Genomic DNA, 19,095 nt, shown 5'->3' with positions numbered 1-19,095 from the left:
TAATGCAAAAATGATCTCTTATTCATTCGATTCTGAAATGCTCAATAATATGATTAACTTTGACGTCGTCTTCAAAGTACAATTTTTAATGAAGAAATTGATAATTTTGAATATTTCTATATCAAATTTAATGTAAGTGTATCAAACTTTAAATTATTTTGTAATAATTTTGGAATTTAGAAATCTTATTGTATATTGCTGTTTCTAAAATTAGTTACATATAGAATTTCAATAGCTGTCGTAATTAGATGAAGACATGACAAATGACTCAAGCCAATAATATCTTTTTGCTACAAATATTTCTGGCTAGAAGCTTATTATTATTATAAATATTCTGGAAGAACTAAAATACAAAGGACACCTTACATCACATAATTCGAAATTCTGAGTAATAACTCATTTCCCTGAAATCTTTTGACAGCATTCTTCTATATTCTTCCCAAATCTTATTTTTCTATTCTTCTTGCAACTGACAGAATTATTGGAAATGTATATTGATTGAGTAGATGTTTATTAGTTACGAGGTTTCAATGTCAGCATCAACGTTTTAATTGTTTGACTAGTTTTTATGCGATAACAATAATATTTAAAATAACCATAAATAGATGTGTAAAAGCTACTTTGTTCTTTTCTTACATTTATTGAAGGTCAAAGCTTATTTCGAAGAAGATAATTTTATGTGAGGCTAGAGTGATTACATAAATGTCACGGTTTGGTAAGAGCACATCCGTGGTCTTTTAGCCAAGGAAAGTTAAATTAATGATTTGTCCTTTTCAAAATCTTCTGACCTTTTCTCTTTAAACAAAAGTTCCGGACGTTGGGAAAAGCCAACGATTTTCCTTTCAAAGAAATCGTTACCGTATGCAGAAAGATATGACATTTAAATTTTTATCGATTGCTGATCTAGAAATTTATGTGTAAGATTCTAAAAGTCCATAATTGATTATCTCATGCAAACATTAAAGAGATAGTTGATTTAACAGACGGTTTCTATTAGTTATTATGCTTTATTTTGTACATTTTAGAATAATTTTTTTAGCAAAAAAGCAATGTAAAAATATCTGAGAAGGATATATATAATAAAGTTAAATGCTACATATAATGTGGTTAAATTTTCCTTATAAAAATGAATTAAAATATATTGCATAAAGGAAGAGAATAACTGAAATATTTTTATAATTCAATCCATTAATTGCACATTTTTGAGACAATGATTCAATAAATATGTTTTTCCACCTGCAATTTTGCATATGAGATATAATTTCCATACTCTACGACTTAATTTAAGATTAGGAGGTATATTTACTTAAAGTTATTGCTATTAAAAATTACTAAAGATTATTACTTATTAAGAAATTATTTAAAATCATTTAAATTTAATTATGCATATTTTAAATTTTCTTTTTTCAAGATGTATAGATTTTTTCCAGGTCGTTCAGAAACGAGGAGTTTGAAATTGTTTTAAAATATGAATATGTCTGTTTTTTAAAATATATTCTTCGTCATTGATATATATTTCATAGTAATCGATTTTGGCACCCAGCTGGTTTACCGGTAATTTAGGCTGCACTTATTTCCAATTAAATATATATTATTATGCAGAATAATTCGTAATTCAATCAAGAAAATATTTTTAAACATCATATTGAGACAGTAATTAAAGAAGCATTAAATTTAATAGACTAACATTAGCATGTTCATTTTAACATTATCTTGTTAATTAATATGTTCATTTTGTAAACGAATGATTCTTACAGTCAAATTTCATGATATTATAGCACATTAAGTAACTGCCCAGAGCATTTATTTTTTAAATTTCAGATTACTGTAACTTCGCGTTCTTCATCATCATGTAAACTACACAGATGTTAAACATTTTTTCATTTTTGCTAGATTACAAAGTAGAAGATTGAATGAAACAATGGAAATGATTTGAATTTACGAGCAATAATGTAATGTTTTTTTTAAAAAAATACCAAAATTCAGGGAACATTTGCTAGATTATTTAATTAATATTAGTTAAAAGAAATTTGTTTAAAATTTTGTAATGTGTAAAATTTATTTTTTGTAATAATATTTTCAGTGGTGATAGGAGGAAAACGCCAAAATTAGGTTTAATTTTTAATTAATCAATAGTTTGATTGAATTTTTTAAAAAATTCGTTTCAGTGTGTACAATCCTACTTCACATATTCAGATCGAATTTGGTAGGTATGTGTTTAACGGTCTAACCTGTATAGTACCAGGATACATATACACACACAGACACACAATCTCTTTTATAAATAACAATACTCTCTTTAGACTAAAACAATGTAGATTTTTTTTTTTTTACATCCATAGAGAGATTTATTAAAAGAAAAGCTTATATGCTCTAGCTATGTTTCAAAATGTCAAATGAGATGTAAAATGTGTTTTTGTTTTGAAAATGCATATTAAATTTTTATAAAGAAAAGATAAATAACCATACTTTGCATAAGTATAGGGCTAACATGCATACTACACAAATTTTGTATTTATTAAAAAGAGATCTTTCTAATAGAAATTTTTGCTTTATTTATAATTAAAATATAAATTTGTGTTTACAAATTTCCTTATTTGTCGCGTGTCATAAATTTAAAATAAAGTACTACCTCATAACAGCATATATGGAAAAAAATAACAGAATAAATGAACTATAATAGTTACCACTTTTCTGCGTTTGCAATAAATTTAACTATAAAGTGGTGGGAAAAAAGATAGGGTCAGCAAGAAAAAAAAAATTGTAAATTTTAAACTACTTGTTGTCATATATTATAATTTTTAAAAGAATAAAAGTATAAATAAATGCAATATTTAAAGTTATTTTGGATAACATTTGATTTTAATTCATTGCATTTTCACTCATGTTTAACTTTTACTCAGAAGGAAAATAAAATAGGATCAGTTACAAATTTGGTTCACAAAACAGTTAATTATTCAGAAATTTGACTTTTTTGTGTGTGATATCTATCAATCGAGATAACAAGTCTTTCTAAAAGTTGTTTCGGTATTTTTTGACACAAAGCTTCGATCGCATACTGTAACTCATATATATTGGAGTAACAACGCACGCCTGTATAATTATCACGAGTCATTACGCCCCACCAATTTTCTGTAAGTTTCAAGACGGGGCTTTTTGTTGGCCAGTCTAATAATCATTCTACTTCATTTGCTTGAAACCAAACTTAGTAGATGATGACACTTAGATAGGGGCATTATTTTGTCGAAAGATATAATGCCCACTTGTAATGAAAGGGGTTTCTGGAAATAATTTTTCAGCAAGCATGCTTTAATATACTTCAGAGTTAGTTTTTGATTCCAAAAAGGTTGTCGGAGTTGTTCCGTTACGAGCAAATCTTCCCCAAACCAAGACACTACCACCTCCGAATTGGCGTTTAGAAAACATAGTTGTTCACGACATACATCATGCCAATAATATCGGAAATCATTATGTCCGTACAAATTAAATTTCATTTCATCTGAGAAAATTACATCATTCCATTTATTTCCAAGGACAATATGCTGTTCTATTAGTGGAGGCTATTTTCTTATTTTGATATATTTTAAACTTGAAGATTTTAAAAGTAAATTATGTCCAGTTCTATCGAACAAAACAGGCACAATACCTTTTTAATTTGAGTAGAAGATTGGTATTGAGAAAGGGCTCGAATAATTATGGCTCTTTTTGATATACTGAAATGATTTTTCTACTAGATCATTTATATATAGCATAGTGGTCAGAATCCTTTAATAAGTTATTCATAACACTTTTGGGGATATTTAATCGTTTTGCAATATCTCTGGAATACAAACCATATTCTCTGAAAATAAGAATTTCACATCGTTCTTCTTATCAGAACATTTTTTTCATCTTCCCATAGATGAGAAAGTAATGATTTCATCAAAAATGCTTTTAGCCGAAAACAGGAATAACATTAATAAGTTAGTATTTCTTTTAAACATAAGAGAAATCAGATAACCCAATATAACAACGGAGAACAAAGAATAAATTTTATCAATAGAATAATTAAAATTTTACTGTCGGGACATATGATGAAAATAAACAACAAATAAAAATTAGCAATAAAAATATAAGTTACAAAATTTTTAATAATCTTATAACTTATTCAGAATAACACAAAAAAACTGAGCGATCCTATTTTTGTTTCTGAGTTTCACTCTGTAAAAATATTTTAAAAAAATGATCAAAATATAAAACATTAAAAAGGTCACTAACTTTTACTAAAAAATAACTTGTTTTTGCTATATATTTAACTTTTAAAAGATTTCGTATTATAAAATTTAGCAAAGATCGAAAAATTATAGCAGACCTATCGTTTTTTTCACCAATATAGTTATGCTTTTACACTTGTCAGCACAGATATAAGGATATTTTTTAAATTTCTGAAGAGAGAATGTAGAAATATGTGAGTAGTGGAGAGTTAAAGCAATAACCTAAAATGTTATATAAGAATTTTGTTTACCTTCTGAAAAATTCTTGAAACATTTTCTTTTATGCGATGCGTGCATGACATTTATTTCATTTATAATGATTACCTTCACTTCTGGCGTTTTAACACTGGCAAGTGTTCACCAAAGAGAAAACAGTAACAGGTTTTTAGAAATAACCCATTTCTTTTTATATGTTTTGTGATGCCTGATGCCAGTCTTAAATTGTATATTTTGTTGGTCATTAGACTGCTAATAGCCCTAATTTTGGTTCATAAATACTCATTTTGTATGCAGCGCAAGTATTATGTCACTTAACAACAGATGCTTCTTTTTTCTTTGGGGGGGGGGGGGCATTTGATCTTGCGTACTACTCAGAATTCTGCATGTGTGTGTGTGATTTATCTTTTTTTTATAAGGCATGTTAGTTGATGGGTAATTTATAAAAAAAAAATTCCTCTAATCGAGAGGAAGTAATCATTTAATAAAGTAAATGATATTAATATACAATTAATAAGAAAATGAAACCTTTCAATAACATTAAAAATTAACAAACCAAATGCATTCTGTTATTATAAAAAGGATGTTTTCTTTGAAATCTGTTTACATGTTTTATAACTTCTATGAAAAGATATTTTCTTTTCATTTGGATTTATTAAAAAACTTTTTTAGGTATTTCTAAGCCATATTACTCAGTCTTTGTTGAAAGTAAATCTTTTATGTCAAATTTCTTCTTTTAGAACCTACATTAAAAGGCAATTACTTAGATCTGTTTTCAAGCTTAAACTATGAAAAATAATAAATCACTGATTCTTGCTCCTGACATTTTAATAATCTTTTTAAATTTTCGGGAGAGAGCATTTTATGAAAATAAATGCTTCACAATATAAATTCTTATTTTCGATCAATTTTAGAAATAATGCAATTTTATTTTAAATACTAGGTCGAATTAAATTTAGAGTTTTATTTTAGAAAATTGTTCAAACGAGAATAATTTAAAATAAGATATGGTAATTTGTTAAAAAATATTTTCAAATAAAATACTAAAGGCATGAACAAATTTATGTTAATAAATTTAAAGAGTTATAAACATGATTTCAAAGTTTAAAATCATTCATTTTAAGAATAGTATCATATTTTTATGTTATAATACTGAAGAGAAATGTTATTTATTGAATTGTTCTGAAAACTTAGGAAGAGATTCCTAAATGAGAATTCATGTTCATTAATTAATGAACAACAAATTAATGAGTTAATATCCAATCAACATAAAAAATTGAAAACTGGATAAAATTTAAAAGAATGTATTTCACTTTATTTCCCATAACTTTTTTACTTAATTTTTAAAATAATTTTGAATTTAATAGCATACTAACTTGATTACATTACTTTGATCATTTTTAAATACAATTTGTTAGATTCTTTTCTTCTACCAGCGTATTAGTTAAAAATACACCACTTACGCTCTAAATTAACTGTGGAATTTTGTTTTAAAATTTAGTACACTTTCTTTTGTTGACTTTTCAATTATGTTTTCTAAAATTATCACTATTCATAACAATGAAATAATTAAATTTTTCAGAAACATCTTACCTTGTATTTCCTGCTTTAACTTTGATGTGTCTTGCTGGTGTTCCTCTTCGGTTGGCAAATATGCAGGTAAGAATTTTTTTAAATTTCAAAACACTGTTATAATAAATATACTCAGATATTCCAGTTCAATTTTTTTTCTTTCTCTTTACATGGACGCTTGTAATTCATATATTATTCTTTTCAGAGACCATACTTATTTTTGTTTTGTAAAACAACTACATTTCCCTTTTCAGGACTTTTCAGCATGTCATATTTATTTCAGTCATAAAAAAATTGAAAAGAAATTTTGTTGACGAGAATTTTTAAAAAGTTCTATCAAATTATTCTTCAATAGATTTGATAACAATAATTTTTGATGTATTTCTTTGGAACAGAGGCCACATAAAATAATAAACTGCAAAATTCCATTTCTATCAATAATGCCATTCGTAACTAAATAAACTTGCACGACACAAATAAGTAGATAAATCGTCTGAAGTAAACAAATTAATTTAAATGAAAAAGAAGAATAAATAAATACAAATATAAAAACATAAATATTATTTGAAATTACTTATAAGGTATTATAAAATAAAATAACTAAATAAATGGATAAGTAATGTAATAGTTAAATTCATATTATGTCTTCATTTGCAATATTAAAACATTAATTTCTTAATATAAGACTAAATAAAAAAAATTATCGTCTGCAATGCTATTGAACTATTAATTTATTTACATTCAAAACTCATACTTTTAATTAGAAGCACATTTACGTAAGTAATTATTATTCTGTTTTTACTTCGTTTAAGATAATTTATCGTCTGCTATGCAGCTTTTTAATATTTAAATTCTGGATGGATTCTAAATATTTTGTTTTGAGTTCATTGAATTCAAATTATTAACATTTTAATCGGAATTTTTATTAATTCAGATAATTTTATTCCATAAACAAATGAGTTTATTTGCAATTTCGTTTATTATTATTTGATAAATTATCATCAGCAATCGCATCTGTTTTCTAAATTGATATTTACTAGCATTTATATTCAGAAATGTATTTCCGTAAGTAATTAAAATTCTATTTTCATTACGATTAAGATAAAATCTTGTCTGTTGCACAACTTTGTTTTATATTTAAAATCTGAATGTATTTCAAATATTCTTTTTTGTGGTCATTATATTGGAAATTATTAATATTTTAATCATATAGGCAGTTTTTAGTTTAAATAATTTTATATCGCAGGCAAATATTTTTTTTTTTTTTTGCATCTTCATTATGTTCTAAAATATGAGATGATTTTTACTTTTGTTATCATTATTAAATACTCGTTTATTCTAATTTTTCAGATAAGTAATTTATTCTTTCATTCATTTTTTGCTCTTCCTTTAACTATGATTCTTATTTGTTTCGTCAAATATGATTCTTATTTTTTTTTATTACCTGCATTTTTTTTATGAATATGTGTTGTGTAATTTCTGAAATTGTAGGGCAAATTTAAAAATTAAAATTCCCCTAAAAGTTACTGAATCTATTCATTTAATTTTACTGTACTTTTTAAAATGCTGCAAATATGGTTTTAAAAAAAGTTTATCTTGCTTGTAACACACATTAAAATGGAATCTTTATATATTTGGTTTTTTTAAACGATACTTTACAGCTGTTTCAAAACAAAGTATAAAGGCTAGAAATTTTAAACGATGAAATCGCAATATATTCTGCATAATCTTGATGAATTCAAAAATAAAATATATTTTTCATATAAATTTTTTTCATAAAAAATGATTTTTGAGTGCCTTATACTATTTTATGATTGTAAATGTTAATTAAATATATATGCCCCCACCCCACAAAATAAACTGTACTCTGTTCAATCTATCTCAGAGCTTTATAAAAATTCATTTTGTTTCAAACAAATATTTTAACATGAATTTTTAGAAAATTATGCGCATTAATTTATATTTGAATCTATACATGTTTTAAATGCAATTCTTACAATTTAAGTTTAAAATTTTCACTTTTACCAGTGCTTCAAAATATGTCGCAAAATATACAGAAACGTATGGGAAACATATAGAAACAATATTTGAATATATATATATATATATATATATATATATATATATATATATATATATATATATATATATATATGTATATATTACATTTATCCAGCTATACTATGTTAACTAGTCATGAGATTTTCATTTTGAAACTCTGTCATTCCATGTTATGTTACAGTTATTTAAAATCAGTAACAGTCCATGATGCAATTTACTATTTAACAATACATTGTCTTACGTTTTTATATGATTTCGTTATCATGTGCAACGATGTGTGTTTCGTTATATTCTGCAAGACACACAATTAATTCCTAGCAAAATTGATATAGAACATCACATCATGATTGACGGGCATTATGTGATTGTGTATGGATTTTTAAATCAAAGGTAAATCCCTTTATGATCTGAAAATAATATAAACAGTGCTACAATAAAATGCCAATTTTAAACTAATTAAAAATAATGAAAAGAAATAAAATCTGAAATGTAGTACGTAAAATTCATTAATGTAAAATGACATGGCTTGTTGGCATTCTTATACTGTTAATTAGGTTTTCACAGAAAGTTTGTACCGTGGAATGTGAAGTAATACTTCATTTTTAATTTCTATCCTTCTATTTTAAATTAATAAACATCAGAGATAACTTTAATTTATCACAAAATTGTTTCTCATGGGGATGCTTATGTGTTGTCTTTTCCTTTTTAACTAGCAGGAAATATTACGTAAGAGAGGACAACAGAGAGATTCTATTTACATACCCTTTATATTAAAATAAAATTACGAAAAATTTCTGTTACAACACAGTAAAATAAAAAAAAAATGAAAAATCTTAAAACTTTGGGCGATTATTAGTGGGGGCTTTTTTCCTACTTTTATTTTAAAAAACCTGCCATTTTGGAAACTTTTTCAATTTTTACTATTAGTTCACACTCTCTCTATATATATTTATATATCTTGTTCAAATTTTCAATCGTTAATAAAATACTTTTTATTCATCCACTCAAGTTCAAATACATTTTTGTAAACTTGTAGTGGATGACACTTCATGTTAATACAGTTCTTCAAATATTAATTCATTAAATTTAATTCATTTTTAATACTTTAAATAGAATTTTAGCAGTTTTTAATGAGCGTTGAACTCAACAGGCAGTAGCTCAATCGGTAAAGTGCAAGGATTTCAGTATTTTTCGCGTGAAGGTGAAGAATGCGAGTTCAATTTTTGCAAAAGTAGGAATTGGCATAATTTTTTTTTATATTACTTATTATAATTTGTGATTGAAGTTCATTAATGAGCTAAATGACTGCATTTAAAGCATCTCATTTCCGCTTTTGTTATCCAGTTTCCCAGAAGTATTCCCACCAAAGCTCCGCAATATAGGCATTTGTCTCATCTTTCTTTATCAATTCTTAGCTAATAACATAAATTTCTGGTTATAAGCCGTATGTAACCTGAATTCGAGTGGCATTTACTACTTTGCTTTTCTTTATTAGAATACTAAGATAAATACAGTTCACTTATTACTTATCGGTCAAGACATGACATACCAACATATTAATGATCTTAAACAACTGCAGAAAACTCAAAAAACGACAAAGTAAGGACATTTATCATCAAACTGGTAGTTTCTAAAGGACCAAAATTAAGAAATATTTTATGTTTCTTCCTTTTATTTTTAGCCATAGACTATTTCAGTTGATGCTAAATGCGCCAAAATAAAATAAAATATATACATTTATTAATTTGTATTCAAGTTGAGATATTAACAACATTGTATAGCACTATGCAAACTTTTCCGAAATTCTAGACAGGTCATCCTTTTGAATTTTACTTTTTTTAAAAATATTAAAACTGAGTTTTAACACTGAATACAAAAAGATGCGTGTTAAGTAAATAAATTAAGTATATCTATTATTTTAATGTAAAAAAATATTAAAAAAGTTCTAACATTTTGAGAAAATTCCTGTAAATGTATAAAAGATAAATTTTTCTGACTGAGATACGTTAAAAAGGGAGTGAAATATGAAAAGTCTTGAGGCTGAAGTTTTCATATAAGAGATTATATCATATAAGAGAGCCGAAAAATGAATTTAAATTTTTTATGCTTAATAGATTTGTGAAAATTCTTACTTAAGGAATTTTTTTCTATCTTTGAGTCTATCTTTAACAAAAATATTCAAAAGAATCAAGCACTTGGCTCAAGAAAATTAGCTACTAGCGTCAGTAATTTTTTTTTACACACATAATTCTCAGAAACAGTTGATACGTACCAGCGATGATCTGGAACAGAGTGGACCAAACTACTGTTTACAAGCAAAAGCAAAATTTATTTAAAATCGGGTGAACTAAAATGAAGAAATTCAATGACATCAAGAGTCAAATATGTGATGAAGATCGTTTAGTTAAAAATAATACTGAAAAATTATTTTTAGATTATAGTTTTTAAAATTTATTGTTTATAAAATTTTTATTTCTGTATGATAAAAAAATTAAAAGAATTTATATAATTTTCATCATTATGTTAAATCAATTATTAGCATATCAAATGCAGTAGTATATTATTCCAGCCATCATTCCGAACACTAAACCTATTAGTATCTTAGGTAACCTTACAAATCATGAACACACATTAAATTCATTATCTCGCAACATTGTTTCGCTCATTGCCTAACACTCTTCCCCAAGTCCAAACCTAACGTGAACTTGGACTTCTCTACCCACATTTGCATCATCAGATCAAGTTGATGGAACCAAGGACGAAAAATTCCCCTCGAGACCCCTGAAGAGACTCGGTCATTTCTTAAGAGCTACGCACGAAGGAATGACCATGACATAGCTCTGCGCTGGACTGGAACAGTAAAAGCTTTCGAAACGCATCTCAGCTATTTTCCAATTAGTTTTGATCCCTTGGTGACAAAGGTTCTTTACAGAGTAAACTGGTATGGAAACGATCGATTAACATGGTTGGTGTTTTGTAAAAAAAGTTGTTATTACTTCTATTTATATTGAGAGATAGGGTGAGAGTTTGCTATGCACCAGTGGCGATGGGATTTCAACTAAGATTTATTTTATTTGTAAATGGTTTAGAGAGCATGATGATAAAGATGTATAAAACAGAGATTTATGGTCCTAATTTTAATCAGAAGTTTACACTACTGAAATTAAATGATGTGATTATTCATAAAGATATACAGAAGACGTGACAGAATGATATAAAAAAGAATATGTAATTATTTATGAAGATATACAGATTAGTAAATTTTATACACTATTTCATATGTGCATGGATCAAACTAGACAATGAGAAATTGATCCTTTAGATATTTAATTCAATGAATTGCGTTTCCAAAGATTTTTCACCTTTCGTTGCATAACTTTTTCTATTTTGAACATTGCTATTTTTTATCTCTTTAAAAAAAGTATTTATCGTCTTGAAGAAGGAAGATTTTTAGATAAGAAACCTTAACTAAATAATGCATGCTTTCTAACATGCCTTATTTTAAAAAAACCCATAAAAATTGAAATTAAATGTATAAATTATATTTCCCCTAATCTTCGCAGGTTTACTTAATTTTCAATGAACTATTTGTATTTTCAAATTGAACCCTTAATGTATTTATCTTATTTGTTTTACACATATTAGCATACTTTAATTAAAAAATTATGCATCGTTACATTTAAGAAATGCTTATCACCCAATTTTATTAACCAGTTAATTAATGAAATCTTTCTCATTAAATTTCAAAGTGTCTGCACTGATTTTTACAAATAATTATGACATTAAAATTTCAACTGCATTTCAACAAAAGTGATATTTTTAAAAGTCTTCTGTTAAAAAATGGATTCCTAGTATTCTTTTAACAATTTAAAATTGGAAAACGCACCAACTTTGTGCAACATAATAGAATGAATGAATGCAGTCGAAAACCATTTAGTTTCATAGGCATTTTAATTTTAAACTACTATACCTAATATTTAGTAAAGAGTATTAAATTCGCTTCGAAGTATACTGATACATATAAATGCTTAAATTATTCTATTGTATGCACTAATGCTTAAGAAACAGAATCATTTAATTGAATGATGCTATGCAAGTAACATATGCAGCACGCACACACATATGATCACATCAAAACAAGTGGACTAAAAGAAGGATTCTTTCAAACAATATTGGTCTTATTTTAGACACAAACGGAAATAAGTTTTTAGCTCCCAAGCTTCCCATCATCCTTGCGATTTGTTTTTTTCTTCTTGCGATCAATTTAAATATTTTGTCGTAAATCATTTCATATTCCAGACGAACGGAATGTTGATAAACATGTTTTAGATGATAACAGCAATAGTTAGCAATACAAACAATAGCCAAGCATTAGATAAAAAAGAGCACCGTAAAGTTTTAAAAATGTCAAAAATTGAAAGAAACAACTTCTAATTGAAAAATTTATTATGGAAGCATATCTTTAGATATTTAAGAATTTTATTTAGTGAATGTTTAATCAAAATAGGTTGAATTTGACTTTATAATGTCATATACTGGAAAACTAAATAATTTTGCCATAATGGTGAAATAATTCACTGGTATTTTTATTTATAAAAATAAAGTACAAAATATTTTATGCATTTTTTTTTAAACTTCATATTTGGTTTTTGATAACCAATAAAAATTCTTACCTAAACTTGCCTATATATTAAAACTTCGTAAATTTTACCCATACCAACCCGCATATATATCTGCTGCATATTCAACATGGTGACGATCACTTATGTTTATGCAGGTATTTAGTAGTGATTTAGGAAATTATGTATTTATCATTCTCTAGCAATTTTTAATAATTGCTACATGAGTTGCTTCATCTGCTGTTCAGAATTTTCAAAACGTTGTTTGAATCTAAAAATACCAACCATGAGATAAGCAAAATTAATAGTAACCATTTTAAAGACTTATTTAACAATAATTTTGTATCTTTCTAAAAAATGCTTTTGTTTCCTTTCAATAATTTTAAAGCTGTATTAGTAAAATAAACAGAAAAATCTTATACAGGAACCACTGACTTTCCTTTATACAATGATTACTAAGCAGTACCAACAATAATTTATGAAAATGTTGATGGCATTAAATATTTCAGTGACTAATATGTTTCCAAAGAAAAATTTAGAAATCTTTTTTCAATATAGGATTCTTAGTCTTCATTTTTTTCAGAAGTAATCAAACCATCCCTCAAAGATAAATTTTAAATACATCTCCGATATATCTGGTTCATTTATTTGATTTATAGGACATATATTACTATCCCTTTTTGATTTATTTATGAAGAGATAAAAGTTATTTGAAAGCCTCAAAATTTATGACTCGTTTTATGAATCAAAATAATTTCCCAATTGTCCACTGCTGCATATTTTGTTGCAATTATGTTCATAAAGTATAGAAGTATCCTCATTGCTCATTCTATTGTAAAATTGGGTTTTTTCAAATTTTTCTTTTTATCTGCTAAATAAAAATTTGTTCCGCATGAATCTGTATGCATAACGTATAAACTGCAATCAAGTAAGTCTTTTTCTTTCAACAAGTGGTCATTGAAACTTGATTTTTTTTCTCTTCCCCTTTTAGATAGCAAATCTGTTTCCTGCCCGAAGGTCAACAGTGATAACCCTATACAGTGGAGCATTTACTGCGTCAGCGTCTATATTTATATTCACAAAGGTAAGTTTTCCATTCATTTCATAAATGTATTGTTCTATAAAAATATGTAATTGATTTATACTTTTTAGACTAACGGTCTAATTTCGCAAATTAAAATTACAGTATTAAAAATAATGGTATTATCATTACAAGACTCCCTTGTAGTTTTATTAAAGTTTAATTTGACATAAAGCAAGAGTTTAAAATCATTTAATTCATTGAAGATGATAAGAAAAAAAAATTGAATAAAAATTTGAACCTCTAATCTGAAATATCGTGATAGCGTCTAAAGCTCGATTCGTCTGTTTTTAATTTTATTTTTAAATTTTTCTCTTAATTATATAGTAGCGATAATATGCATATAAAATGTGTTTAATATCATTGCAATGCTCATGAGTGATTATATATGAAATGGGATAGTTCTAGGATTAATAATCTGCTAATCGATCGCTTTGTATGGTTATTTTAATTGTGTATGCCCTGTCACACAGCTTAAATACACTATGCCAACCTAAAATATAATCATGCTAATAATTCAATAATGAAATTAAAAATTTCTTGAATCTAAGCACAGATTGGGTTTTCTTAAGACACAGAACAAAAACAAGTTACAAGCCTTCCTCAAGAAAATAACACAGGCAACGGAAGTATCATCTCTGTTAAAGAAGTCATTTTTCAGATTACTAAATTACGCAATATTACATGAATTATATTGTTACATAAATTTTTGTAACCTAGTTAACACGAACTCTTTAACTTTTACTTTTGATATATTCTCAAATCTGGAATTTTTCATTCTTCTCATTACCATTTTGGTAAGTATTCACTTCATGTTTTTGTAAATATCCGACTACGAATATTTCAAGAAAACAGTTTTAAGGTTTTGTAAGCAATGTCGAGTGAATAAACCGAGACGCATTTTAATTGTCAGTTATAGTAGCTAATGTTTTTTTCAAGTAGAAAATATTCAGGGCTATTTTATGTTATGATATTAAAAAAAGTTTTTTTCTGATATTTTTGGAGTATATATGAACCTTCAAGATTTTCAGTCCGTTTGCTGCCTGAGCTGCCTTGCACGAAAAATTGACCAGAATTAAAAAAAAAAAAAAGAACAGATGAAGCAGTGAACTCAACTCTATGAAAACCACCACTCACATAATAAGATATGCATTCACTTGAGTTATAAACATTTTTTACTTCTTTATCAAAAGAAAAAAAAAAGAAAAAAGAAATGTAATCTCAGTACTTAAATTCAATTTTTTAAAATAAACTTAATCAAATTCCTTAATAACTAAACTAATTTTGAATTACAGGATAACTAAAAAACAAACTAAAATAAAATTTTAATTGAAACTAAAATATGAGCCCTGCTACATATTTAGGAATATCATGTATTTTAGTAAGTACAACTGGCAACAACCAATTAAATACGTCGTTAATAGATAGATTAGTTCCTTTTGACGCCTCATCGTGATTATCTTGCCTTTAATAACCTAAAAGCTATTACACGGCGTCATAAATAAAAAAAATAATGAAGAGAATGTTTTTTTTTTTTCTTTTTGAGGATCTTTATTGTCTCAACTTGTTGTTAAAACCATTCATTTCTCAATACTTTTTCCTTTTATTATTTTATTTATCAATTATGTTTCATCTTTTCTATGTTTAGTAAAATTTAGAGGCTTATAAAAAAACAAATTATTCTTTATAATCAAAATTGTTGTCTGGTGGTCAAGCAAAATTTTAAATATTTGACTGTAATTTACGTAGTCAATGATTTTTAATTTTGAGTTAGTCACTTTTACAAATAATAGCATTTTCAATATGTAGTTCATATCATAAGTCGCATATTATACTGCTGAATTACATAATAATGATTAAAAATTATTTTATAAAATCATTTTTATTCTTATTAAGCTTTTAAAAGTTTGTAGAATGATAAGATTCAACTTCTAGACAACCCCTATCCATATATGATGCTAGTTCTGAAAATGAAAATTTCATTTGGTAATTTTGATATTTTTTTCATCGCAGCTACAAATTAATTTTGGTAGAAAAATAAAGACAAATAAACAAAATGCAGGATAAGTGACTGCATGCAGACAGCAGGATAAAAACAGATTTTTAAAAAAAAATGTCTACCTTTAAAAAAAAAGAAATTGTCTTATTTTTTAATTAATAAATTGAAAATGACTTATTATTAGATTAGTTCTAAAACATTTGAAAAGTTGTTTTTTATATGGGTTAAAATGATTCTTATAATAGTTATGAGAATACAAAATTATTTTATGAATTTCAATTTAAGCAGATTTCTATTTTTTATGAAGAAATCATTTAATTTAAGAAACAATAAAAAAAAGTGATTGAATTTTTTTCATAGGATATCATCTACAGATCGGCATACTCTCTCTATATGAAGTGTACGACGAAAACAATTAGTCAACACGCTAAAGATGACAAATTATTAAAATTAGATTAACGTAATTTGACATTATTTACTTCTATAGCAGCGAATTCTTCCTAAAAGAGTTTTCAAATGTTTAGTTAGAATTTTAATTAAAAATGAATTTAAAAAAATGTATCGTTTTTCTTCAGTAACTTAGTAACGTGTTATTACACAAAAAACCATTTTACAGCTCTTAAAAAATGTTTTCCATGAAATTGCTTTTTTTCGAGTAGTTTTTTCTCCTTTATTTCAATACACTTTCAAAAAATATTTTTTAAGTATATTTTATAAGATATTTTTTAATGTTTTACTTACTACGTATACAACAATATTAAATATAATTTTGTGTGCAGGTTTTCGTTGTATTATAATTAAGAATAATTTTTTAAAAATAACATAAAAACAGAAAAGACTTAAACATTATCGGGATGCGATAGTTTAGAATAGGGGTTTGAATCTATTAAAACTGATCCTTTCAACACACGATATATCTCTCTATTCTTATCTTATCCTATGTATAATGTCCTTCAAGAAATTCAATTTCTACTGTGTTGGTATTCTAGCAACAGAGCAAAGTTGTTAAATCCAAGGAATTATTTATGTATTCGTAATTATCAAGTAATTTATAGCATTATTGAGTATATAAAACTGCAAATAATATTTTGCGGTTTAATTTTTTTAAATTTATTTTTTTACTTTCTTATGTAATTTTCTTAAAACTGCTTAAAATAAATTCTCATCGTCCTTTGTCATTTTCATACGGGGTAATGTTTTAATTTTAGAGCCGAACACTTTTTCCTTGCAAAAATGACATAGTTGTTGAATTTGTTTTATAGAAAGGAATCAATATTTTCTCATTCATAACTGTTTCTGATATTTTACTTATAATCTGTTTACGAAACTATAAAAGTAAACAAGTATTGAAATATCATTGTCACAAAGCATTTGACCTTTCTTGTATATTTCATTAAGATTTTATTATACCTTAAACTGTTATTAGTCTCCATAAAAATATCATGAAAGTGCATCTGGACCAGCATATAAATTATCAAAACAGTTGGGAAAGAACCGCCGTGAACTCGTGTGAAAGAAGTAATAAAATTTAGCAACGTATCTCGAAAGGACACAAAATATGTGTCTTGAGTAAATGCAAACGGCACTTATGCACGTGGAAAGTATTGTTTTTCAATCACCTTATTTTAAGCTGAGTTTTATTTATCATACATATTTAACATTATTACATCATTATACGAAGAATATTATATTCTAATTAGAGTAATATCAGAGAAAATTTTTAATGCTTATTTCTGATTTCCTTATTATTGTTTTTGACTGATTTAATCAAACTATAAAAATGCATTAAACTATAAATATGCATTTTTCTTTTTTTGATTCGTACTTTCCCAAAACATATTTCTAATAGCTTACATTTTTGAATATCGATTATTTAAGAATCAGTATGGTAGCAAACAGTAATAAGAGTTGTTAGATAATATTTTTAATTATTTGACCCACATGCAAGACACATTTATTAAAACAATATATCATTTTATAAATCAATATGACATATATTAAAATGGCATGAAATTTAAAAAATTCACTTGGAATATATCTCACTTCTTGTTCAATGAAGAACAGTGATTCAGATATTATCCTCAACATTTTATGCTTTACAGAAATATTACAGAACGAATCTTCAGAAACATACAGAGTGACCTTTTCTAATCTTGACCAGACCTATAACATTATATCACTATTAAAAATATAAATGTATCTTCTAATCATTTATCATTTAATTTTCGTTTTATTTTAACTACTCTTTTTCATTCATCTTGTAAATCGGTAAATATTAAACAAAATCATTCTTCTTTAGCTCTCAACAATGGTAGAAAATTACTCAATTAATTATTTGATTAAATAATGAAAACGGTTTGAATGTCAAGTAACAATGTAACTTATTGTTGAAAATTAGGGAAAAAAAATATTTAAAAAAATTGCTAAAAGTCAGGAAATATCTGTACTACAATTAAATTGGTATCGTTGTAAAGATAATTTTTGAATTTTAATATGAGGTAAAAATTATTTTTGTGCTCTAATAATTTCGAGAATTATAGTGAAAAAGCACTATAATTCTGTTTAATTTTTAATTAAATAAAATACCATTTAAAATTTCAAAGATATGCACTCAAATAATGAAGGGCTTCGATATATACATTCCTTCTTACTATCCCAGTATATATATTCCAAATTTGATAAATGTTGGTCATACAGTCAGGTTTGTTGAGCAACCAACACACACACACACACACACACACACACACACACACACACACACACACACACACACACACACACACACACACACACACACACACACACACACTCTATAATATTAGTAGAGATGAATGGCATATTTAAATATTTTATTTCAGATTATGAAATGTGGAGTTTATGTTTGTGTATAGTTTTATAAAAGTTCTTTCTATTTTATCAATTACACCTACCATTATTGTTACTTAATGACTAAAGTTAATTTCTGTTATAGAAATTTCAAATATATTTATAAAGCTACATTTAGAATCACTTTCTAATGATTGTTTCTTCAGGAGTCAAAATAAATAATTGCCTTTTCTTATTAGTTATGAATAATTGATTTATTTTTAATTGATTTACGATCTGAATCATATCTTAAACGGTCAAAACTTCGACCATCGGCCTACTAGTTGTAAAAATGTGGCCGATATGTTAATGATCTTACATGTGTCCATGAGTCCGGCATTTCTAAAAATGATGTCTTTGTCAATACATCCGGAAATTAACATTGTAGCTATAAATGTGTTGGTATAAATTATAAGGCTGACCTTGTAT

The 19,095-nt window shown here is 25.9% G+C and overlaps 1 protein-coding gene across 1 annotated transcript in view; it reads left to right on the top strand.

Moving 5' to 3' along the window:
• The window catches only part of LOC129988185 (equilibrative nucleobase transporter 1-like), a 111,031-nt gene that overhangs the window by 73,627 nt on the left and 18,309 nt on the right, over window positions 1-19,095 (top strand). Inside the window, exons 4-5 of the mRNA XM_056096340.1 lie at window positions 6,052-6,128; window positions 13,713-13,805. Of these exons, the coding sequence (XP_055952315.1) occupies window positions 6,052-6,128; window positions 13,713-13,805 (170 nt within the window). The remainder of the gene's footprint in view (window positions 1-6,051; window positions 6,129-13,712; window positions 13,806-19,095) is intronic.

This window comes from Argiope bruennichi, chromosome 10 (genome assembly GCF_947563725.1).
Source record: "Argiope bruennichi chromosome 10, qqArgBrue1.1, whole genome shotgun sequence".
Classification (NCBI taxonomy): Eukaryota; Metazoa; Arthropoda; class Arachnida; order Araneae; family Araneidae; genus Argiope; species Argiope bruennichi.
The sequence above is the reverse complement of the archived record's forward strand: the minus strand, read 5'-3'. Positions and strand labels throughout refer to the sequence as shown.